The sequence below is a fragment of the Melitaea cinxia genome, chromosome 11, assembly GCF_905220565.1.
Source record: "Melitaea cinxia chromosome 11, ilMelCinx1.1, whole genome shotgun sequence".
NCBI classification, from domain to species: Eukaryota; Metazoa; Arthropoda; class Insecta; order Lepidoptera; family Nymphalidae; genus Melitaea; species Melitaea cinxia.
Genome location: NC_059404.1, coordinates 1,319,721 through 1,345,096, shown reverse-complemented (window position 1 = coordinate 1,345,096; position 25,376 = coordinate 1,319,721). Strand labels below are relative to the sequence as shown.

Genomic DNA, 25,376 nt, shown 5'->3' with positions numbered 1-25,376 from the left:
GGTCGGCTCGTTCTTTCGCGGATAGTCTCATTTCTGATCCTATTTTTGAGATAGATCCCAAGCATAGCCCTTTCCATTGTACCTTGAGCGACTTTAAACTTGTGGACCAGCCCCTTCGTCAGTGTCCACATCTCGGCTCAGTATGTTAAAACAGGCAGGACGAATTGCTCGAAGACTTTTGTCTTGACATTGCGGAATCGTCTAAGTGAAGACTCGAAGAAGCCTGTCAAACGACACGCATCCCAATCGAATCCTCCTAGTTTCCTTCTCGAAGTTTTTTTTCGGCCTAGTTGAATGATGTGACCTAGGTAGACATAATCCTGAACAACTACGAGAAGGATGCTATCGACTGATAGCGGTCTCGGTATGACTTGGTTGTTAAACATAACTTTCGTTTTGTCCAAATTCATACCGATACCGACTCGTCGGTAGGACTCGTTAGAGACGTAGATGAGGCTCAGAAGTGAGATCGGTCTATAATTTTTTAACACAGACTTACACCTCTTTCTCTAAAAAAAAAAAACCGCACCAACACACTCCTAGACCACGCCTCCGGCGTGGTACTTCAGTATCTGACTGCTCTAAAGAGTCTCACCAAGGCTTTTAGGACAGGTCGCCCTGCGGTTTTAAGGACCTCAATCGTAACTCCGTAATCCACCATCCGTCGCACTAATCTCATCTTCTTCGATATCTAGGATGTCCTCCGAAAAATGGCACAACAAAACAATGTTGTACATGGATCTTCGATATCTCAAGTCTCAGGCTTGCGTGCGCTCGACGAGTCCATAAAATTTCTTAACTTGAAAACTTTGGACCCCCTATTCTGCTTAGTAAGAGTTATAATTTTTGAGCAGCGGAGATCTTTGCGTACAAGTTTCCGTATCCTAAAGAAAAGCCTTTGGAAAAAGCCTTTTGTTCTGGCGAAGCTGCTGGAGCAGCAGGCAATCCAAGGCTTCGGGAGAACGTTTGGGCCGTTTCATTGACTCCGGTGGCGGAAAGTGTCTGCGACTCAGTGTACACATCGTACTCACCACGTTGTCGATTATTTCGTCCACAACAAAAATTATGTTTAACAGACAAGTCATATCGAGACCTATATCGGTCGATGGTATTTTCAGAATTATGTCTACCTAGACCAACTTCGAGAAGGAAGACGAAATCAGCTGTGCTGGGCGGCGTTTGGCAGGCTTTGTCTTCACTTCGAAGATTCAGCAATGCTTGAAGACCACATCTTCTAGTCATGCGTCTTGCCTATTTTGAAATACAGTGCCAAGACCTCTATTCCAGAAAGACTAGGAAGACTAGAAAAGACTAGTCCACAAGTTTTAAATAGCTCAACGTGCAAAGGAACGTCCTACGCTTGGGGATTTATCTCAAACATAGGATCAGAAATCTGATTATAGAGAACGAAAGTACTATCGACTCAGTCTGTAGAATAAGAAAGTTGAAGTGGCAGTGGGCTGCTCATCTCTGTCACAGGACCGACAACCGCTGGAGCAGACGTGTTCTTGAGTGGCGATCGCGTGTTTGCAAATGCAGCGTGGGACGTCCTCCGGCCCGCTAGACCGACGATCTAGGTAAGATCGCTGGTGGGTGCTGGATGAGGACTGATCAGAACCGGGAAGTTTGAAGGTCTATGACCAGCAGTGGACTGTGATATGCTGAAGTGATTGGAGTTTACTTCATAGAAAGGAACTGCGATATGAAAAAAATGGGGAGTGAAATCGTCTGAAGGCTGATTCGCACTGAGTGACGTTTTACCGATTATTAAAGTTTTACTTATATTACGCGTTTATACAGTATTAGTGTGACGCCGCGTTGGCGCAACGGTTACAGCCATGGATTGTACCTGTTGCGCTGGCGATTGCGGGTTCGATCCCCGCACATGATAAACATTTGTATTGGCCATACAGGTGTTTGCGTGGTCTGGGTGTTTGTGCGGTCCATGTGGGTCTCCCCACCGTGCCTCGGAGAGCACGTTAAGCCGTCGGTCCCGGTTGTTATCATGTACACCTGATAGCGATCGTTACTCATAGTAGGGAATATATCCGCCAACCCGCATTGGAGCAGCTTGGTGGATTAAGCTCTGATCCTTCTCCTACATGGGGAAAGAGGCCTATGCCCAGTATATTTTTTAATATTTTTTAATATTTGCTTTATGTACGTAAATATGATACAATTTGAGTTATTTTCATATGCCCTAAAATATTAAAGGTCGCGGAGGGGGGGTCTTGGGATCTTACTCTATTATACATATCTGTCACTCGAAATAATAACAGTCCGATATATATAAGGAGCTGTTGGGACAATTATGATTTATTTGTATCGATTTTTTTTTATTGTTTGTACAATAACCACATTTTTTTTTCTGTAAGTTTGGTCGTTTTTTTTCTTTACCCCAAACGTAAACGTTTGGGGTAAAGAAAAAAACATGTTCTCAACATGTTTTCATATTAATTAATTTACTAGCCATCAGAATCAAAATCGTATATATCCAAACGAAATTGCTTTTTGAATTTTTTTTTGAGCTGAACTTTATAATCGTAGTAGAATTTATTTCAGTTCTGACTTCACTTATGGACATTGTTCAAAGTTCTTGGAATTCCAGTGGCATTTAATTTTATGTATTTGTCATTGCATTGTATGTTTCAAATAATTTCTGAATGTATTAAAAAATATATTTTTTGTTTTGTTAATTAATTACTTAATTTAATAGGTTGACTTTGCTTATTATTGGCATTACTAAATTATTGACATGAATTTTATTTAATCGGTTATGAATATTGTATATGTGTGTGTATTTTGATATAAATATCTTGTTTCTTCATTACTTATGATTGTATAATTCTGTTTGATTGTATGGACTTTGTCTGAAATAAAATTATTATTATTATTATTTACCACTCGCTCATGAACCTTTTAAAATAATTACATATATTTTCATTTTCATTTTTTAAACCTTAGAGCTTCGGTAACAAAATATTTATAAACATTAAAGGTAATTTTTTTTTCTATGTATATTGTTATATTATTATCTGTATTATATGTATATATTATCTGTGTCTTGCATATTTATGTTTCATGATTAGCTGTATCGAAAGATGAAAGGAGTGTCGGCGGCTGCGACCCCGGTGACCGTGTGGCATTACACGTGTTGTAAACTCCGCTAGCTGTTTTTTTGTTGTCCGAGATAATTAAACTATCCTTTGACATATTTAACATAATATATGTAATTTTTATCGACTTATAGTCTATTATATGTTACTGTACCTAAATAACATAAATAATATAAAATAAAAAATACCTTTCCAAATGTCCCAGCGCCTATTTTCAATCCTCTCTGCCACTTGAAAGTCAACTGTCTCAACTTCGGCTCATAGCACTTGACGGTGGACTCAAGAACTTTGCCGACCGCCTTCGTCGCTTGTAGTTTCTCGTCGCGCTTCTCATCTAACTGGCGGATAGCTTCCATGACACGTTTGCTGTGGACTGAGAGGTTTATAAATTAATTAAAAGTTTTATTTAAACTCGGTAGATATAAACATCTACACAAAAACGAGTGCGTTTTAGACCACACGACTGAAGTAAGACTCCTTTAGCAATTAGCAATAGGCCTGCACTGTCTTAGATATACGAAATGTAGCTGGCTATGAGAGAAAGAGAGACAGAAAATGTGTGCTCGCACCTCTCTCTCGCTCCGTTCGCCTCGCCCGATCACACTTTTCGTTACCTTTTCTTCACGCATTCACCAACTTACTTCCAAGTCAAACATGCGTAAAGAAGTTTAACTTCAAAAATGTAACTTACCGGTATCTTCAGGGCTGTGAAGGCAGAGAGGTATTTCTGTCTCTGGAGGCGTCGGAGGGTTCGCAGATTCTTTACTATTGGTACTGGTTGTGCTCGACATTGGACTCTGTTAATAAGACATCAAAAGTCAACATTAATAAATAATTAAGCAGGTTTGCTTAATAATGGTGCTGCCATATTTTTTTATTTTTTGGGATTATATCGATTTTTTTTTATATGTTCTTTTCTCTAGTCAGGAATTTATGTGCATACATAAATTATTTATTTGTATTGATATAAACAGTTATAGATATATAACTGTTACCAATACTCTTAAGAAGTTCTTGCATATAGAATTTTCTCCACAATAGAACTTCCTTTACCAAAAAAATTAAGTAAAAGTTCTATAGAATCAAAAGTATTAATCATTTCAGCCTATCACAGTCAACTGCTGGACAGAGGCCTCCACAAGTTCACGCCAAAAATGGTGTGAACTCATGTGTTTTGCCCATAGTCACCACGCTGGGCAGGCGGGTTGGTGACCGCAGGGCTGGCTTTGTCGCACCGAAGACGCTGCTGTCCGTCTTCGGCCTGTGTGTTTCATTGCCAGCAGTTGGATGGTTATTCCACCATCGGTCGGCTTTTTAAGTTCCAAGGTGGTAGTGGAACTGTGTTATCCCTTAGTCGCCTCTTACGACACCCACGGGAAGAGAGGGGGTGGCTATATTCTTCATTGCCGTAACCACACAGCATGTAAAAGTATTCATAGTGATTTTGTTTCGAAAGTTTAAAAAACCTTATAATAATTAAACATACATGTATCCGATGTCTCTGGCGGTGAGGCGCAGGAGGAGTGGGGGTAGGGGGGGTCCGCGACCCTACAACGTGGGATATACAGAAGTCCATTTGCTGCTTGAGATCCTGTTTCATAAAAATATTATTGCATTAGTTTATGAATAACTACAGTATTTTTTATCTATTGAATAACACAAAATTAAAATATTTTGACATATGACATAATATTTACAACTTTAATAATGCCTTACATAGGAATTTAAGACTATACTTGCCTCAAATTCATCGTCGCTTAAATATTTCGTATTGTAAGGATCGCAGGCCAGCATTAAAAATTCTAATCCTTGACTCGCCCATCTAGAACAAAATTATGAATCTTTATAATAATAGCATTAGTATAACTGTAAATAATTTAAACAACAACAACCACTCTGGTGTAGTGATACGAGTACTCGTCTAAAATGCTTGTAGGTCTCCCCACTGTGCCGCGGAGAGCACTTTAAGCCGTCTGTTTCGGTTGTTATCATAAATACCTTATAGCGATTGTTACTCATTGTAGAGAACATATCCGCCAACCTGCAGTGGAGCAGCGTGATGGATTAAGCTAAAATCTTTCTCTTACATGGAGAAAGAGGTCTATGCCCAGCAGTGGGATATTACAGACCAAATGGAACTACAATAAAGTAATCAAAATCAGTCACAGCCAGTTCATGTTCTGAGGTTAACATATAACAACACAATCTCACCCTCCTCACACTAAACACTCCTCCTTGTTGGAAGTCAAAAAACAAAAAAAAAAAAAAAAACCGTCAGCGTCGGACCACGTCCTAGTTTTTATAGGCAGTCACAGGACTGTTGATCTGTAGTATAATAAGTAGAAAAATCGCCTGTGCTATTATTATAATGGATGGGTGATTAACAAAAGGCACGGGTATTTTGAGCCCGTGGATCAAAATTCATAAATAACTAGCTGATCCAGCAAACGTTGTCTTGCCGCTAAACGCTATTTAAAAATAGGGGTTGATCAGGTAGAGGGTTGAAAATTTAGGGTTGTATGTATTTTTTAATGTTGTATCATAAAAAAATAGAAATTAAAAATTTTGTCTAAAAAATAAAAATACAAAATTTAGGGGTGGACTACCCCTAACATTTAGGGGGATGAAAAATAGATGTTGGCCGATTCTCATAGATACCGGATAAGCACAAAAAATTTAATCAAAATCGGTCAAGCCGTTTCGGAGGAGTATGGCAACGAAAACTGTGACACGAGAATCTATAATATAAAAATGAGTCGCTGAATGTGTTGCTAAGCGCAAAACTCGAGAACGGTTGGACCGATTTCGCTAATTCTTTTTTTAAAATATTCCTTGAAGTACGAGGATGGTTCTTACGGAGAGAAAAATTCAAAAAAAAAAAAAAAATTAAATTTCCTGAAAAAGTTTAAAAACAACACTTTTCTATACTCCCATACAAAAGATTTGTGATAATACTTAAAAGTCAATTTGAACTTTAATACCATACGATAAAGTTTGTGTTAGGCGATGCGAAGTTCGCCGGGTTAGCTAGTTTTATATATTAGACTAGCTGACCTGGCAAACTTCGTATCGCCTTATTTTTTTTTCTTAAATATAATAATTACATATATCAAAACAAAATATACCCTATCTTTCAAGTTGGATCAAACTGCACACGGTGTGCAAATTTGATTAAAATCGGTTAAGTAGTTTAAGAGTTCATCGCGGACAAACATTGTGACACGAGATTTATATATATTAAGATTAAAAAAATAGTGACCTGGGCCTCAGGCCGCGGCCGCGGTCGCAGCGCTCCACCACGAAGGACATCCAGCACTGCGCGAACTGCACCACGGCGCGCGCCGCTCGGGCCGCGCACTCCGTCTCCAGCGGCGCCGCGTCCGCCGCCTCGCGCACCTGCCGCGCCGCCGCCGCCCCGGCCAGCAGCGCCGTGATGTCGTCTTGCGCCTGGAACGACAGTATCATTTATTAGCGAAGTTTAACTTCTCTAAGCGGGCTCGACTATGGGAGTGAGTTGGTGAAAGCGCGACGAGAGCTTTAGGGGCGACACATCGTTTATTAGCGAAGTTTAACTTCTCTAAGCGGGCTCGACTATGGGAGTGAGTTGGTGAAAGCGCGACGAGAGCTTTAGGGGCGACACATCGTTTATTAGCGAAGTTTAACTTCTCTAAGCGGGCTCGACTCGGGGACTGAGCTGGTGTATGCGCGACGAGAGCTTTAGAGGGATTTAGAAGTTAGTGAAGATAGAAATAGAGAGAGTTTAGTCTCGCATATTACTTTAGAAGTAAAGAAGTTTTACTTCAGTCGGGTAGACTTAAGCGCAATTTATTTATTTTTTTTTTTTTTTTTTAGGACAACTTACAAAACATACACTAATACAGATTTTAAAAATAAATGTTTACAATAATTTGCTGAGTGTTGTTTTATTTACAAGTTGCCACGGCGTGGTTTTGTTTTTTTTCTTTTTGTATATCTATAAGTAGGTAATATAGTATATAGTAGCAAAACAAAAGTAAAAAAATCCCCCATTTTTTAATCCCCCTGACGGTTAGCACATAACGTAAGATTTCTTTAATTAAGAAGATAACTAGCGACCCGGCCCGGCTTCGCACGGGTGCAATGCTGATACTAAATATACTGCAGAATGTATTTATAGTGTGAAGCTAGTTTATAGCATGTTTATTAACATAATAGCAACATTCAAATATTTGTCGTTAGATTACACGTTGTTACAGAATGCGTTGAAGAAATAAAGGTTCACTGCTCGTTCCCCGTAGGTGATGTAGGCATGATAATATGTATCCTATATGTTGAGCCGAGTTCAAATTTGAAGTAAATCCATGCGGTACTTTTTGAGTTTATCCCGGACATACATACAAACAAACAGACAAAAATTCTAAAAACTATATTTTTGGTTTCGGTTTCGACTGTAGATTACACCCCAAGTATTCTTTAAAAAAAAATATTTAATGTACAGTTTTGACTTTCCTACCATTTTATTATATGTATAGATATATTTCTGTCACGATTAAAATTCATTAAATATGTTTTATGTTAAAAAATATAAAATATACTTTACTGTATTTTGTCCAAAAATTCTGCAAACTCGTTGTCGACCCTAAAAGAAACTCTGGGTACTTCCCTCACCACAGGAACACGACTCTACTTCAGATCAGTGTTTTATGGCTTTTTTTGTAAATTATATTGAGATGTTAATAAATTAAAGGACAATTTATTAAAACTTACCCCAACGGCATTGATCGTCTCGTCGAGGACGTTCGGTTCCGCCTCCTCGTTTATACTTTCCGATCTCAAAAACTTCATTTTTCGAGATGATTCGGTTACGTTGGGTCGAGAAAACGTCGGACGTTGGGTGGAATTGTTTACGAATCGGTGCAGTTCTTTGTGGATCTAAAACAAAAAAATACAAATAATATTAATTTTATTTTATACGACTTCATGGTATCCCACAAAAAAAAACACAACGTTGATAATCCGACAAGATGTAGATGTACAAAACACGGAATTCCAGCAAAAAGTACAAAAAAATTAAATATTTCACTGTAATGTCGAAGCGATAATTATAAAACATAATTATACATCACGAAACTTCAAGCATCCTTGCGACAAAAGATAAGCACGAACACCACCAAAATTAGTAAAACACCAAAGCAGAATTAATTAAATATGAAAACCGATGGAAACTGAAAATCCAAAATGAAAACAAAAATGTACGAAAAACGAACAAAAAATCCACAACCACACTGCGATCCAACGCGAACCGGATCGAACCGCTTATTACCGGGTTAGAATCGTGCACGAGCATCGTTTCCGGTCGTTTCCTCCGGAGGCGAGGGGTTTGAGGGCGTGAGGGCTGGAGGGATGAGGGACGCAGTCGGCGGGCGCGTCTCTCGAGTTGCTCCTTGAAGGGAGCCTGAGCGAATTTGTATAGCTCTGTATGAAGCTGGAACATGTGCGTGCGTTAGTGCATGCTTGCGTGCATGTACGTGTTTGTATGTACGTGCGTGCGTGCTTCTGCATATTTGTGTTCATGTTTGCGTGTAAAAATATATACAGTTCTTTTTTAATACTGAAAAAAATTTGTAAATATGTAGGAAAGCAGAATGTAACACCCCACTGCTGGGTATAGACCTCTTACACCATACAGGAGAAGGAGTGGAGCTTAATCCACCACGCTACTCCACTGCGGGTTGGCAGATATGTTCCCTACTATGAATACCGATCGCTATCAGCTATTTATGATAACAAACGGCACCGATGGCTTAATGTTCTCTCCAAGGCACAGTGGGGAGACCTACAAGAAGACATCTGAACCGGAAAGAAATATTTGTACAAATCAAATATCAATCGCGAGCGGGAATCGAACCCGCAAACCGTCGGTGTTTTAGGCAACTACTAGCAACACTACACCAGAGCTAAATATAATATACACTTATTACATACTGCTGCCCCGACAGACTTCGGTTCAGTCAAAAGTTAATAATAAAAATTACAATTTTTTTTTTACAGTAAAACCACCTTCCGTGGGCCTTAAGGAACATATAAAAATAAATTAGCCGAATTGGTCGAGCCATTCCAGAGTTATGCGCTTAGCAACGTTCATTTTTATTTATATAGATTATATAAAATACATTGTTTACGTCTAGTAAAGTTTTTGACATGCACATATACTGTTCATTCTCCGACCAAATAAATTTATTGGAGACATTTGGTAAAATTATGCATTGTACAAGTTTTAAATCATATTAGTACCATGTTTTACCCACATTTCACACTGAAATATTCGTGATCATATCACTGAACGCACTATTATCGTTATCAACTAAATCGTGAAACCACTGAACATAATATTTACTTATTTATTTTTATTTATTTTATTATATTTGTATATATTATTGTTAGTTGAGTGTTATTCAATCAAGACGATACATAATTATAAAAAAATATATTACCCAAAACGTAAAAGGCACCATAAACCAAAAGTTAGTTTTGATTTTTGAAAATCAGTAGAGTACACAGCAATATAACGAAAAGTAACCACACAAAATGTACAAAAAGTACATTACACAAAAGATAATCCCATAAAGAATATACCGGTTAGTATTTGAAGGATATTGCTGCTACTGTCACAAATTAAACTAAATTTAAACGAGTCTTGATATTACAAAACACCCCTTTATTTTTATCGTTGTAGCAAAATACAGCATCACTCTCATCACACTAAGGGCAGGTGTCACCGGGTGTGGATAGTTACTGCAACTAAGTTACGAATAAACTTTAATGACAGGCGGTAGAATAGATGATTATGACCTGTTTTGTAACGGTGTATTATTAACTTTTAGATTTACATTTCCGTATAGAAATATCTAATAATTTATTGATTATCGTCATCTGTCAAATAGCGTTATATACAGCCAGTGAAACACATCCAAATAATAATATAGGTAATGTTTATAGTTCAAAAGTCTCCAAAAAACTAACGTCAAACTTTAGTTTAATTCAGACAACAACCCAACACTGTAGACTATATCTTTATGTTAGTTAAGTGTTAAAAACTGCAGACATAGATGAAGATACACATAACCATTTTGATCTAAGACAAATCAAATAGATAATCTTAAATATTTTATTATTGCGCATTTTTGTCGTCAACTGTTACATCTATTCCTATGTGCTTCGAGAATAACAAAATAGAACACTGAGCGGAAACGAATATTAAAAAATAATTAAAATATGATTGCGAGTTGTTACTCTAATATGTTTCAATTCAGCCTGCAATATCCCACAGCTGGGCATAAGCCTATGCAGAAGAAGATTTGGAACTTAATCCACCACGCTGCTTCACTGCGGGTTGACGGATATATTCCTTACTATGTGTGACGATCGCTATATACAATACTTAGGGCAAGAAGACTATGTATATATATATGGGTGGGGATGATAATAAACGATAAATTTGACATCGAATCGTATATGTAATGACATTCCAAGCCCACACACAATAAATAAATAAAATACATCCATTAGTTTAGTAACAAAATATAATTTTTCATTTTTTAAAATTTCTACGTGTTTGTATAACATTAATAAACGGTCACCCGCAGGTTAACGACCCATTGAACGCGATCGGTACAAACAATCGATTCGTGACTTCATAATATTACGGGTAATGAAAAACGTGCAAAATTGTTACCTATTTTGCGAGGTCAGTGATATTTTTTTTATTATTATTACAGCCTATACCGTCCACTGCTGGACATAGGCCTCCACAAGTTTACGCCAAAAATAACGTGAACTCATGTGTTTTGCCCATAGTCACCACGCTGGGCAGGCGGGTTGGTGACCGCAGTACTGGCTTGTCGCACCGAAGACGCTGCTGCCCGTCTTCGGCCTGTGTATTTCAAAGCCAGCAGTTGGATGGTTATCCCGCCATCGGTCGGCTTTCTAAGTTCCAAGGTGGTAGCGAAACTGTCTTATCCCTTAGTCGCCTCTTACGACACCCACGGGAAGAGAGGGGGTGGCTAAATTCTTTAGTGCCGTAGCCACACAGCAGAGGTCAGTGATAGATTAAGACATATTAAAAACATTTGTTAAATAGTTTTAATATTCAGTATGATTCTAATAATTTTCTTTTTATAATTTTTGTTTTTTAAAAATTGATTGTTTCTTTTAATAAAATAATAATAAATTTTAAATTCTGAAAATGTTAATTCTGAATCTAACATAGTTTTTCCAAGTAGGTAATATCACGGGGAGCACACATGGCATACCAAATTTACAATCTTTAATAAGTTTAAGTTATTAAATTTTTAAGTATTTCGTTGCCAACATTGACTATATTTATTTCAAGCTCGAAATATTCGCGAAATTTTTGCTCGAGCAATTCAAAAAATGCGATAAAGACAACAAATAACAATAACAACAATTATTAATAATAAAATACCACGTTATTACATTAAAATATTAAATCTTGCAACAGCTGAAAAAAACAAACAACGTGGCACGTGTCTTGCAATGACCCTGAGAGATTGTGAAGGACAACTGGTTGTGCCAGGGCTGCCAGAAAATTTTGTATGAGTGTAACAAATAAAATTATTTGTTACACTCATACATAATTTTCTGTAGTCATATTTTTTATCAAAAGAATTTGTTGGCTTAAAATTCGTATAATTTTCGTTTCTTCTTATTAATTGCTTGGCTAATAATGTACCCTTATATCATTGGTAAGATAATCCTTCTAAATTCTGGGACTTCGTTAAAAATCAGCGTGCATCTAATAATTTATGTACAGACTATGAGATTAATGGAAATGTAGTTTCGGGATAAAACGCTGCTAATGCTTTCGCAATCTATTTTAGGTCGGTATTCCTAACCGCCAAACCTAGATTAGATATCAATGAAATTTGTTCAGTGCCTGGTATCCCATCTGCGTGTGTTTCTGTAAGTTACATATCTGAGGCTGACATCCGTACCGCAGTTCGGCGCCTTAAGCTCCGTTCGACAGCAGGTCCAGATGGTATTCCTTCATATCTTATAAAGGACTGTCTGTCTGTTTTTCAGGGCCCTCTTCACGTTATCTTTAATCTGTCACTATCATCCGAAAAATATCCGACTGCTTGGAAATTATCTCGAGTAACACCAGTTCTTAAGAGTGGTAATAAATCTAGAATAGATAACTATAGACCTATAGCTATTTTATCAGGCTTTGCAAAAGTTTTGGAAACAATATTAAATTGTCATATCACTGCTCAAATCCAGTCCCGACTGTCAGACTCACAGCACGGTTTTCGCGCCCGCCGCTCAACTACCACGAACCTTATTAATTTTACCGACTACAGTGCAAGGGCTTTAGACAGAAGAAAACAAGTTGACGTTGCCTACTTTGACTTTCAAAAAGCGTTTGACCGCGTAAATATTGATATTCTTCTAAATAAGTTTTCAAAATTAGGTTTTACACCCACTTTATTAAAGTTCTTTGCAAATTATTTCACAAACCGCGTTCAATACGTCCAGCTTGGGTTTTATCAGTCTGATCCATACTTTGTACTTTCTGGTGTAAGCCAGGGTAGTACTTTAGGTCCTACCCAATTTCTCATCATGATTAACGACCTTCCAGAAGTACTCAAAAGAACCCAATGTCTGATGTTCGCTGACGACCTAAAGTTGTTTATGACTATTGAAGGCAATACTGATTGCGATGCGCTTCAAAATGACATACATAATGTTTGTGCCTGGAGCAGAGACCATCAATTAGCATTTAATACATCTAAATGAAAAATTGTAACGTATACTCGGTCCCATTCCCCGATCTCCTTCACGTACACCGTCGACGGCGAAGCTTTGTCTAGAGTAGATAGAATACGTGATCTAGGTATTAACGTTCAATCAGCACATTAAATTAACGTGTCAAAAAGCGTACAAAGCACTTGGGTTTGTTATAAGACAATCGGCAAGATTTTCTAACAAAGAATCAATTTTAATATTATACTTTGCTTTTATTCGCAGTACATTGGAATACAATGCTTTAATTTGGAATCCACACGAAAAACTTTATAAAACCTTAGTTGAGCGAGTGCAAAAAAAGTTTGCCCGTTATTTGTTCTTTAAACTCTATGGTTACTATCCTTATTTGTATCCCTCTCTTTATGTGAATGGTATGGTGGGCTTGGATACACTTGAGCTAAGGCGAAAGTGTGCCCTTGTGCTCCACTACTACCATTTACTAAATAATAAAATAGATAACCCTAAGACATTGGGCGCATGTGGTATATGCGCACCGCGCTGTACGGTTATGTCCCGGCCGCTGTTCGCCGTGGAGTGTGTGCGGATGCAAGCGGCTCGGAGCGCCCCAACGCAGTCAGCCCTTCGCTTACTTAATAATATGATGGCCTCCAATAGTAGTATTGATATATTCGCTATGAATTCGTCTGAATTTGTTAAATCTTGCTTTAAGTATTTAGAATTATGTTAATGTGTATACTCGTATTATAAGATAAATTGTTATTTCTTTAATGTATTTGTTGTAGTGTTATTAATTTATGCTTGTTTATTGTACGCCTTGGTTGTAAACTGTAAGTGCAATAAATGTAAACTGTATAAATAAATAAATAAATAAATAAATAAATAAATTGGATAAGCTGTTACTAAGTTTTGTTATGATTAAATGGAAGTTCGTTGAATGTTCGTTCATAGTCGTAGTAGTAGTAGAGTCTTCATACAAGTAAAAGATCTAGGCACGCGTTACGTAGTTGGAAAATTCAACGAAATTCATGCTTGCCGGTGGATGACGTTTCTTTAATTATGAAACGCTTCCAGATAATAGGAATATAAAAATCGTACATTTTGCGTACGATCTTAGTCTAGCGATCGTACATGAGTAAAAATATTATAATATATTATATATATTGTAATAGTACGTTAAAATCGTACATCTGGCAGCCCTGGTGCGTCGGCTAGAGTAAACAGGTTATAGGTTTTGTCCCTCTCTCGCCGCGTACGCGACAAGCGGCCAGTGGTCTCTGTGCCGTTTATTTAGGTACTCATGTTTCTTGATGTCATACGCGTTGATTTGTCAATTTACTACATATGCGCACGAGTTTTGTTTGTTTTAATTAATTATTAATTATTGGATATCTCGAAAGACTTGGAGTGAATTGTGCGATATTTAACGCTTTATTTTCATAGTGACAAGAACATTAACGTAGAATAAATACCTAGTTTAATAGTTATTAAGTGAATTGTGCGAAATAAGGCGCTAAGTGTTAATTTAATAGTAATAACAGTTTTTATTTTATTTACAATGCCACGTTATAGTTACGCAGCTTCGGTGTACGCTGACATGATTTTTGTTTACGGAGAATGCCATGGCAATGCTAATTTAGCAGAAGTACCGGGATTGATATGGGAACACCCGTATTTGTCCAACCGATGGCCGCACTATTACAAATGCTTTCTAGAGGACACGGGAAGATCAATGCTTAATCCCGCATTTTCTGTATAGTTTTATAAGAAACGACTTGTACTCAACAGATGTGAATACAGTTGGTTAAAAAATAGAATTATTAGAGCTCTTAATAAATTAAAAAATATGGCCGCCTATGGCGACATCATGTCAAAATTGATAAATAACATTATACTATACATAATTATAGAGAATTTAAAAATTTAGTAACCTACTATCACCGACCAAACAAACCAACGAGTAGTTCGTTGTGTCATCGCGCGTCACAACAGGTCAGTGAACCTAAAGTTTGTTATATTTTTCTTATTTAGTTTGTTTGAAAAAACCTTTATATTGATTTTGATGTTAGGACTTATTTGATGGTTTTGAAATACTCTTATAAACTAGTATTACCGGTGGTATCAATTGTCATCCCCACCCTGTATATATATATATATATATATATACACATACATATATATTGAAATTCTATTACAGACAGTATGGTAAAATAGCAAGGGTAAATTGTGAGGAAAGCTAATAAATAAAACAAATAAGACTCCATCTCACCTCAAAGCCTAGTTTGTAGACCTGCAGTAATAATTCCCTGACGCGGCCACTGACACTGTCGCGAAGGTCTTTCGGCATGGAGGCCAGCTGGGTGCTGCGACTGCTCTCGAGGATGAGGTCCGTGTGGCGCACCAGGCACGTCCGGATCGACATCAGACTCTCCTGCGGACGGTAGAGTGGGTGAGCGAGATGTGTGAGTGAGATGAGTGTCTCAATGACCCCACATATATCAAACTATTACTGCCTGTTATAATGAAACAACTTTTTCGGGTTTTATCGCAGCAGTGCTCCCGTGACCACGGTTGCTGTAAGATATCCGAAACGTCGGGCATTAAAAAAACTTAATAAGCCGTCATAAAGGTTTTTTTTTTTTGTCACTAGGTCGGCAAACAAGCGTACGGCTCACTTGATGGTAAGCGATTACCGTAGCTTATAGACACCTGCAACACCAGAAGCATCGCAAGCGCGTTGCCGACCCAATCCCCAATCCCCCCAGGAGCTCTGGTCACCTTACTCACCACCAGGAACACAATACTGCTTGAAAACAGTATTATTTAGCTGTGATCTTCTGTAAGGTCGAGGTACTACCCCAGTCGGGCTGCTCCATATTTTAAGCAGGAAATTCCTGCTGTGCCCTACCTCAGTTAAAAGGTGTAGGGAGGATTAGGGCTACGGTAATCGCTTCGCATCAGTGTGGTGAGCGAGCCGTGCGCCAGCTGCGACCCAGTCGAGCGAGGCAATACTCACGAAGATGCGGCCGCGGTGGCGCGGCTGCAGGCGCGAGGCGAGCGCGCGCGCCCAGTGCGCGGCCTGCAGCGCCGCCTCGCGCTCCGTGGCGTAGATCGTCTGCGTCTCGCGGCACAGCGTGTACACCAGGTGCCTGCGGGTGTTCAACAGTTAGCCGGTTGACCTTGAACTGACAGACTCGTTCGACACAAGTATTACAAGTGTGACGCGAATGTCTGTATATGTGTACGTGTGTGTGTGTGTGTGTCACCGAAACTCGGATAAACCGATTTTGATGAGGTTTTATACGAGAAACTGAGTTTCCTTTCCAGTTTTTAGCTGGTAAAAATTGAGCCAAAAATAATGTAAGACCTTTTCACCAAATCGCCATATTATGGTATTTATAAGCTAGGTTTTTTTATTTATTTGAATGTAATAGTTGTTATCACTGATCAGCTATGATATGCTTCACTTTTACAAAAATAATCATTTATTTTTAGTTTTAATTTGTAAAATGACGATTCGAAAGTGCTCTTGGAGCCTATTTGAATAAAGCTATTTTTGATTTTGATTTTACGGTGTCCCTGGTGGGCGTGGTAAGGTGGGCGGACCCAGTGGGCGGGGCCTGAGAGAAAGTGGGCGGGGTCTGAGCCTGAGTAGGCGGGTCCTGAGTCCGAGTAGGCGGGGCCTGAGTCCGAGTAGGCGGGGCCTGAGTCCGAGTAGGCGGGGGCTGAGTCCGAGTAGGCGGGGCCTGGGTCCGAGTAGGCGGGGCCTGAGCGCTTTGTCAGTGGGCGGGGCATGATAGTCGGGGTCAGTGGGCGGGGCTTGGGCCATGGTGGGCGGAGCTTGGCAGCAGTGGGTGTGGTATCCGCAGCTCATTGTGCCCTTGTCCTGACGCCTTGAAGTCTTCTCTCGGAGTCAATGGCATCTCCAAATTCCACTTCTGACACCAGTTGTTACGTGTTAGGGTTTGAAGGATTTGGAGAGAAAGACCTGCTGACTCTTTTGGAGACTTTATTCACTAGCACTAGGTCCAACACAAAGCACTAGATTCAAACACTAAGCATTAACGATGTCCTAAGTCGTAGCCAATGTCGTAGGTTTCGCTGTCACCACTCTTGATCACTAGTATTCACTTTGAGGTCGCCTCGAAGATCGCTCAAACTGAACTCGCTCGCCTCCCTGCGGCTATTTATATCGGCCGAGACGAGGCCCAGACTATTCTGGAAAGTTCGCGCATGTACCCGGTTTTCGAGACTACTTCTATATAGTTCCACAGTAGTTCCTCTAACGCCATCTAGTATTGAGTAGAGAGTTTCATGCTGTCTCTGTCTTTGTGTGGTTTCAATAGTTGTCGCTTTCTTTGTGTGTTCGTAACAATATAATAAAATGGTAGGAAAGTCAAAACTGTACATTGAATATTTTTTTTAAAGAATACTTGGGGTGTGATCTACAATCAATACCAAAGCCAAAAATATAGTTTTTAGAATTTTTGTCAGTTTGTCTGTATGTATGTCCGGGGTAAACTCAAAAAGTACAGCATGGATTTACTTCAAATTTGGCACGAATATTATTAAGAAGTCGGGTCAACATATAGGCTACAAATTATGACGCTATCACCTACGGGGAACGAGCATTGAGCCTTTATTTCTTCAATGCATTCTGTAACAACGTGTAATCTAACGACGCATATTTGAATGTTGTTGTTATGTTAATAACCATGCTATATAAGCTAGCTTCACACTATAAAAATCACGCAATATAAGTAACTATGCCGATAAACATAATTAAATGAATATAAGTAGACAAGACAATTTTAAAGCAGCGCCATCTATGAGATTTTTCTGTAGATATGAAATGTAAAGAAGAAACGGGTAAATGAATGTTATTTTAAAAGGTATAATCGTAGGTATTTTTGCTGTATAGCGTTCGCGGGTAGCAGCTAGTAATTAATAAAATAGTTTGAAAATGTTATTTAACGTATTTATATTAATATTATAAAGCTGGTTTTTTAAAGTAAAAATTCTTTACGCACGCTTTACTTGTGGAATAAGCCGTGTGATAAGAACGTTACGAAATTGTGATCGGGCGAGACGAACGGAAGTTGAGAGGGAGATATAAGTAAGATGAAGCTAAAGAAGTTTTACTTATAAGTTGTTCAGTTTATCGCACACTAGTTCTTTTTTAAAGATTTCGCTTTTATCGAAGACCCCATTACCTCAAATTAATGCGTGTAAAGCCGCGGGGCACAGCTAGTTGTAAATATGATCAATTACCGTTTGTCGTCCGCGTCCGAGGGGTCGTTCTGCTCGAGTTCCATGACTTTACTGAACTTCTCCTCGAATCGGTTGAGCACCCTCTTGAGCTGATTGCACGCCATATCTCTGCAAAACAAGGTAAAATAAAGAACTCACTACAACCAACTAACTTTTCCGTTCTTTTTTATTATACTAATAATACAAAATGGCTTGTCTTTTAATTTAACGGTATTAATAAAAAATTGCGTTGGCGCAACGGTCACAGCACTGGTTTGTGGCTGTTGCGGGTTCGATTTCCGCACATGACAAACATTTGTGTTGGCCATACAGATGTTTGTCGTGGTCTGGGTGTTTGTGCAGTCTTTGTAGGTCTCCTCCCGTGCCTCGGAGAGCACGTTAAGCCGTCGGTGGCGGTTGTTATCATGTACACATGATAGCGATGGTTACTCATAGCAGGGAATATATCCGCCAACCCGCATTAGAGCAGCTTTGTGGATAAGTTCTGATCCTTCTCCTACACGAGGAAAGAGGCCTATGCCTAGCAGTAGAATATTACAGGCTAATGAAAATCGTCTGTTAAATTCACTATAAAAACCCAATTAATCAAACTTAATTGAGGCAAATTCATAACTATGGAGATATTGACGATCGACTAAAACATTGACATATGAGAGCCATTTTTTTTTAGAAATATATTAACACATGATTTCACTAAAACGTATGATGGCTTATAGCAAGTTGTTGATACAGCCCACCAGATGATACCTAACCTTTAAATGCCTGCAACAGCGAAGCATCTCAAGCGCGTTCTCGATGCTACTCCTTAACCCTACCCCTCCTGGGGGAGGGGACCCCAAGAGCTCTGACCACCTTACTCACCACAGGAACATAATATTACTTGCGAGTATTATTAAGGAATTTTCAACATTTTGTAGCATATTGTAGCGCATAGCGCGTATCGTAGCATGTCGTAGCGCATAGCGCGTATCGTAGCATGTCGTAGCGCATAGCGCGTATCGTAGCATGTCGTAGCGCATAGCGCGTATCGTAGCATGTCGTAGCGCATAGCGCGTATCGTAGCACACAGCACGTGTCGTAGCAGCTCGTAGCACTTACGCAAACGCAGGCGGCGCCAGCACGGCGGCGGGCGGCGCGCGCGCGGCCAGGCGCTGGGTGAACGCCCACTCGCCCGCCAGCTGCGCGCGGCTCAGCGACTCCTTCTCCGACATGATGCTCAGGTACGACAGGTATTGCTGCACATACACATTGTTTTCGCTTACACGGAATCATTTTTCGGTTTACCGATGATATATTAGAAAGGCGACGTTACGATTAGAAAGAAATAGAAAATATTGTTATTTACTTATTATAACATCGTGTACGTTCCCATAGTTTGTAATTGTTAGTTGATTTTCTACCATAACTTAAGTTTTTTAGGAAGCGTAGATTTTTTTTGACATTCGAAGTGTGTATAATTAATTACCTAAAGGCGAAATACATATTTTCTTTTCATTTATTTATTGTCTCTATTTAATTGGACTTCGATGAATTGACTAATTGATAGTTATGATAAATTATTGAACGTCTCGTATGCGGACAGATACTTGCGTTCGTGCGTACGTGTTGGAGTGCGCGGGCGCGCGTGAGTGTGTTTGCGTGCGCGCCCACGTATGTCACGACAGGTCAAAGGTGACGGGCGGGTGGTACCTTTAGCACAGTAGCGACAGTCGCGTCGTAAGTCTGCAGAAGCTCAAGGTGCAAACGTACAGTGGTGTGTTTGTGTGTGTGTGTGTGAATTTGTTTTATTGTGTGCGTGCATGCCTGCGTACGTGTGTCGCCGTGCATACGTGCGATAGGTCGGTGAAGCCGGTACCTTGAGCGCAGTAGCGACAGTCGCGTCGTATGTTTGCAGCAGCTGCAGCAGCTCGCGGCGCGTGCGCGCAGTGGCCCGCGAGCCCCGCAGGGCGGCGGTCACGTTCCGAGCGAACGACGCTCGCACCTCCGCCGCGATGTCGAGACCCTCCTTCAGCTCGTGGATTAACTACAAATGGAGACATTGAACATTACACTTTGAAATTTGCATGCTTGAGGCAGGGCACAGCAGGAAATATCCTGTTTAGAATTTTGAGCAGCCAGTCTGGGAAAATACATTAAAAGAGAAAGTACCTTACAGAAGAGCTCAGCTAAATGATACAATTCTCAAGCATTGTTATGAATCTGAGTGAGTAAGGTTGCCAGAGTTCCCGAGGAAGGTAGGCAACGCGTTTGTGATGGTTCCAGTATGGCAGACTTCTATAGGCTACGGTAACCTTATTCCATCAGGTCAACTGTACATGTTTGATATTGGCCTTGTTTTGTCAAGACAGCGCCTGATATCCTCGATTTTGATAAATCAAATGGTATTTTAACATTACAATTGAAAATAGACAACAGTAAATTAAACCTGAAGAACGAAATGATAACTCCTAACCTTCTGTTATATCTATATACGCCTTTAAGCGCCTGCAATGCCAGGAGCATGCCAAAAAAGAAACGACTCTAGTCCCCTACCTTCCCAAAAACTGGCTTATTTGCTGACCCAATCATACAAAAAAAAAGTAGTTCTACTGTAATATCATCAACAACCGCTCTGGCGTATTGTGCCGTGTAAGCACCGGCGGTATGCGAGTTCCATTCACGCTCGGGATAGATATTTGTATTTGTACGAATATTTGTTTCCGTTTTGGGTGTCTGACATTATGGATCTCCCGACCGTGCCTCGAGAGCATGTTTAGCTTTTGGTATCATTTTTATCATAGGCACAGGTGTCTATGATAAAAACCGGGATAAGGATCATTACTTATAATAGGGATATATCCGCTAACCCATAGTGAAGTAGCGTGGTATCCACCAAGCTTCGATCGTTCTTCTATATTGAGAAAGAGGCATATGCCCGGCAGTGGAATGTTACAGGCTGAGTCGTATCCTATCGTATTGGTATATAATACTGATAATAAAAAAAAAATTGTCACAGTTCTCTAGATATACAGTAAAATATATGTGATTTTAAGTAACAATCACCTGCTTGATGGTCAGACACGAAGGGTTCTCTGGCCTGCCCTCCATCCTCAGCGACAAGTAGTCATGTACCGCTTCCATAGTAATGCTGGTTAATAACAGGAAGTGGTTCCGGTAGGAAGGTAGCCGCATGGACAGGCATTCTTTACTCCAACAACCATATCTGGTGAAGACCAAACCAAATTAACTTTATTGACAATTTTGCATCTTAGACAACTGAAGTAAGTTATTAGAACTCTTGAATATTATTTAGATTTTAAGTTTTATGTTCACGCTCCGACCCTGTAAGGCATAGTGTGGTATTATGTGACCTATATTTTTTCCCTTAACAGCTTTATAAAGCATTTTTGTCTTAATGAGAATTATAGGTTCTGAGATTAATCCTTATAACAACCATCATTTATAATATCCTTAACATTTAATCTTAAATGCGTCACGTGTAAAAAAAAAAAAAAAAAATCACCTGCGCAGTTCAGCAATATTCTTGATATCCTGAAAACTAGCATCAGTCTTTTGTTCGGATTCTTTAGTATCCTCGAGAGCGTCTGGGTTATCATCGTCAACTGTCTCGCCCTTAAAATACAATATGTTTATAGTATTATGCGTATCATTTATAATATTACACCGTATGAATTAATTTGTTACTAATTTTGTGTATATATCATGCTTTCATACATTTAATTATTATTAAATTATCTATATTAAAATTATTGCTGTCACATTGCAATTAAAAAGCAATATCGCAGGTAGTTCATTGCTACTGCTGAGGACGAATTTAGAAGTACAAGACATTTTAAGGATTATTTGATGGGTAAAGGATGGATCTACTAATGAAATTGGGTGCGTAGCTAGTCACAGATTCGAAGTAACTACTGAGTAAAACAAGGGCATGAAACGCGCATTTTTATGACATATATAAGGCTTACCTGTGATTCGAGCAACGTGAGGTAAACCTTGATGAGTAATTTGTTGCACATTTTGTTCATGAACATCAAGCAGCGCCGCACGCCTTGCGTCTTCAGTATCTCATGGTGGTAGTCGCTGTTGAATAATCAATTATATACAATTAGTTTCATATTCGATTGCTTGTCCATTATGGGTGCTTTTTTTTGAGTCAAAAGCAATTTGGGCAAAATCAAAAAGGGAACCGATAGTTCTATTGTATCAACAAAAATATGACATTTGAGTCAGGAATGATCAGAAGGGTACCAATACAATAAAGTGATTAAATGTGTACAAGTTAGAACGTTTCGTGGCGTCTGTGAACGTTCTGTATCTCTGATAAGCAGTGCCCAGCTCGAACACGTCGTGCGTCTCGCGCTCCTCCGACGTCTCGCTGCTCTGTGCTCTGTGCTCTGTGCTGTGTGTGAGAGTACACGCACCGGTAGGCGGAGACGGCGGAGCGGCCCAGCAGGCGCAGCCGCGCCACGTCCCGCAGCGCGCCCAGCTCGAACACGTCGTGCGTCTCGCGCTCCTCCGACGTCTCGCTGCTCTGTGCTCTGTGCTGTGTGTGAGAGTACACGCACCGGTAGGCGGAGACGGCGGAGCGGCCCAGCAGGCGCAGCCGCGCCACGTCCCGCAGCGCGCCCAGCTCGAACACGTCGTGCGTCTCGCGCTCCTCCGACGTCTCGCTGCTCTGTGCTCTGTGCTGTGTGTGAGAGTACACGCACCGGTAGGCGGAGACGGCGGAGCGGCCCAGCAGGCGCAGCCGCGCCACGTCCCGCAGCGCGCCCAGCTCGAACACGTCGTGCGTCTCGCGCTCCTCCGACGTCTCGCTGCTCTGTGCTCTGTGCTCTGTGCTGTGTGTGAGAGTACACGCACCGGTAGGCGGAGACGGCGGAGCGGCCCAGCAGGCGCAGCCGCGCCACGTCCCGCAGCGCGCCCAGCTCGAACACGTCGTGCGTCTCGCGCTCCTCCGACGTCTCGCTGCTCTGTGCTCTGTGCTGTGTGTGAGAGTACACGCACCGGTAGGCGGAGACGGCGGAGCGGCCCAGCAGGCGCAGCCGCGCCACGTCCCGCAGCGCGCCCAGCTCGAACACGTCGTGCGTCTCGCGCTCCTCCGACGTCTCGCTGCTCTGTGCTCTGTGCTGTGTGTGAGAGTACACGCACCGGTAGGCGGAGACGGCGGAGCGGCCCAGCAGGCGCAGCCGCGCCACGTCCCGCAGCGCGCCCAGCTCGAACACGTCGTGCGTCTCGCGCTCCTCCGACGTCTCGCTGCTCTGTGCTCTGTGCTGTGTGTGAGAGTACACGCACCGGTAGGCGGAGACGGCGGAGCGGCCCAGCAGGCGCAGCCGCGCCACGTCCCGCAGCGCGCCCAGCTCGAACACGTCGTGCGTCTCGCGCTCCTCCGACGTCTCGCTGCTCTGTGCTCTGTGCTCTGTGCTGTGTGTGAGAGTACACGCACCGGTAGGCGGAGACGGCGGAGCGGCCCAGCAGGCGCAGCCGCGCCACGTCCCGCAGCGCGCCCAGCTCGAACACGTCGTGCGTCTCGCGCTCCTCCGACGTCTCGCTGCTCTGTGCTCTGTGCTCTGTGCTGTGTGTGAGAGTACACGCACCGGTAGGCGGAGACGGCGGAGCGGCCCAGCAGGCGCAGCCGCGCCACGTCCCGCAGCGCGCCCAGCTCGAACACGTCGTGCGTCTCGCGCTCCTCCGACGTCTCGCTGCTCTGTGCTCTGTGCTGTGTGTGAGAGTACACGCACCGGTAGGCGGAGACGGCGGAGCGGCCCAGCAGGCGCAGCCGCGCCACGTCCCGCAGCGCGCCCAGCTCGAACACGTCGTGCGTCTCGCGCTCCTCCGACGTCTCGCTGCTCTGTGCTCTGTGCTCTGTGCTGTGTGTGAGAGTACACGCACCGGTAGGCGGAGACGGCGGAGCGGCCCAGCAGGCGCAGCCGCGCCACGTCCCGCAGCGCGCCCAGCTCGAACACGTCGTGCGTCTCGCGCTCCTCCGACGTCTCGCTGCTCTGTGCTCTGTGCTCTGTGCTGTGTGTGAGAGTACACGCACCGGTAGGCGGAGACGGCGGAGCGGCCCAGCAGGCGCAGCCGCGCCACGTCCCGCAGCGCGCCCAGCTCGAACACGTCGTGCGTCTCGCGCTCCTCCGACGTCTCGCTGCTCTGTGCTCTGTGCTCTGTGCTGTGTGTGAGAGTACACGCACCGGTAGGCGGAGACGGCGGAGCGGCCCAGCAGGCGCAGCCGCGCCACGTCCCGCAGCGCGCCCAGCTCGAACACGTCGTGCGTCTCGCGCTCCTCCGACGTCTCGCTGCTCTGTGCTCTGTGCTCTGTGCTGTGTGTGAGAGTACACGCACCGGTAGGCGGAGACGGCGGAGCGGCCCAGCAGGCGCAGCCGCGCCACGTCCCGCAGCGCGCCCAGCTCGAACACGTCGTGCGTCTCGCGCTCCTCCGACGTCTCGCTGCTCTGTGCTCTGTGCTCTGTGCTGTGTGTGAGAGTACACGCACCGGTAGGCGGAGACGGCGGAGCGGCCCAGCAGGCGCAGCCGCGCCACGTCCCGCAGCGCGCCCAGCTCGAACACGTCGTGCGTCTCGCGCTCCTCCGACGTCTCGCTGCTCTGTGCTCTGTGCTCTGTGCTGTGTGTGAGAGTACACGCACCGGTAGGCGGAGACGGCGGAGCGGCCCAGCAGGCGCAGCCGCGCCACGTCCCGCAGCGCGCCCAGCTCGAACACGTCGTGCGTCTCGCGCTCCTCCGACGTCTCGCTGCTCTGTGCTCTGTGCTCTGTGCTGTGTGTGAGAGTACACGCACCGGTAGGCGGAGACGGCGGAGCGGCCCAGCAGGCGCAGCCGCGCCACGTCCCGCAGCGCGCCCAGCTCGAACACGTCGTGCGTCTCGCGCTCCTCCGACACGTAGCCGCTCTCCGTGGTCTCGGTGCTGTTGTTGCTGCTATAAGTTTCGGGCACGCTCTCGGTCACCGAACGGTCTGCACAGAAATAGTTGCACTTCAACTACTAAAAAAAAAAGTAAGCGTATACCGTAGCTTATGAACGCTTAAAACATAAGGAGCATTGCAATCGCTTCGCTAGCCGGCCTGCTGGGGAAGGTCGTGGATAGCCTCGGCCAATCACCAGGAGCTCCGGCTACCTTATTCACCACAGGAACACATCACCATTTGAGACCAGTGTTATTCAGTTGTGATCTTCTGTAAGGTTGAGATACTTCCTCAGTTGGGCTGCTACA

At 42.5% G+C, this 25,376-nt stretch overlaps 1 protein-coding gene across 1 annotated transcript in view; it reads right to left on the bottom strand.

The window, feature by feature from the left end:
* Positions 1 to 25,376, bottom strand: part of LOC123657968 — a 53,973-nt gene that overhangs the window by 5,096 nt on the left and 23,501 nt on the right. The window contains exons 10-27 of the mRNA XM_045593447.1: positions 24,945 to 25,119; positions 24,794 to 24,898; positions 24,643 to 24,747; positions 24,492 to 24,596; positions 22,115 to 22,229; positions 21,652 to 21,761; positions 21,192 to 21,351; positions 20,005 to 20,172; positions 19,248 to 19,384; positions 18,150 to 18,257; positions 15,895 to 16,027; positions 15,148 to 15,309; positions 7,863 to 8,027; positions 6,376 to 6,563; positions 4,857 to 4,938; positions 4,603 to 4,707; positions 3,808 to 3,913; positions 3,305 to 3,489 (exon numbers count right to left, since the gene is read on the bottom strand). Coding sequence (XP_045449403.1) covers positions 3,305 to 3,489; positions 3,808 to 3,913; positions 4,603 to 4,707; positions 4,857 to 4,938; positions 6,376 to 6,563; positions 7,863 to 8,027; positions 15,148 to 15,309; positions 15,895 to 16,027; positions 18,150 to 18,257; positions 19,248 to 19,384; positions 20,005 to 20,172; positions 21,192 to 21,351; positions 21,652 to 21,761; positions 22,115 to 22,229; positions 24,492 to 24,596; positions 24,643 to 24,747; positions 24,794 to 24,898; positions 24,945 to 25,119 — 2,414 coding nt within the window. The remainder of the gene's footprint in view (positions 1 to 3,304; positions 3,490 to 3,807; positions 3,914 to 4,602; positions 4,708 to 4,856; positions 4,939 to 6,375; positions 6,564 to 7,862; positions 8,028 to 15,147; positions 15,310 to 15,894; positions 16,028 to 18,149; positions 18,258 to 19,247; positions 19,385 to 20,004; positions 20,173 to 21,191; positions 21,352 to 21,651; positions 21,762 to 22,114; positions 22,230 to 24,491; positions 24,597 to 24,642; positions 24,748 to 24,793; positions 24,899 to 24,944; positions 25,120 to 25,376) is intronic.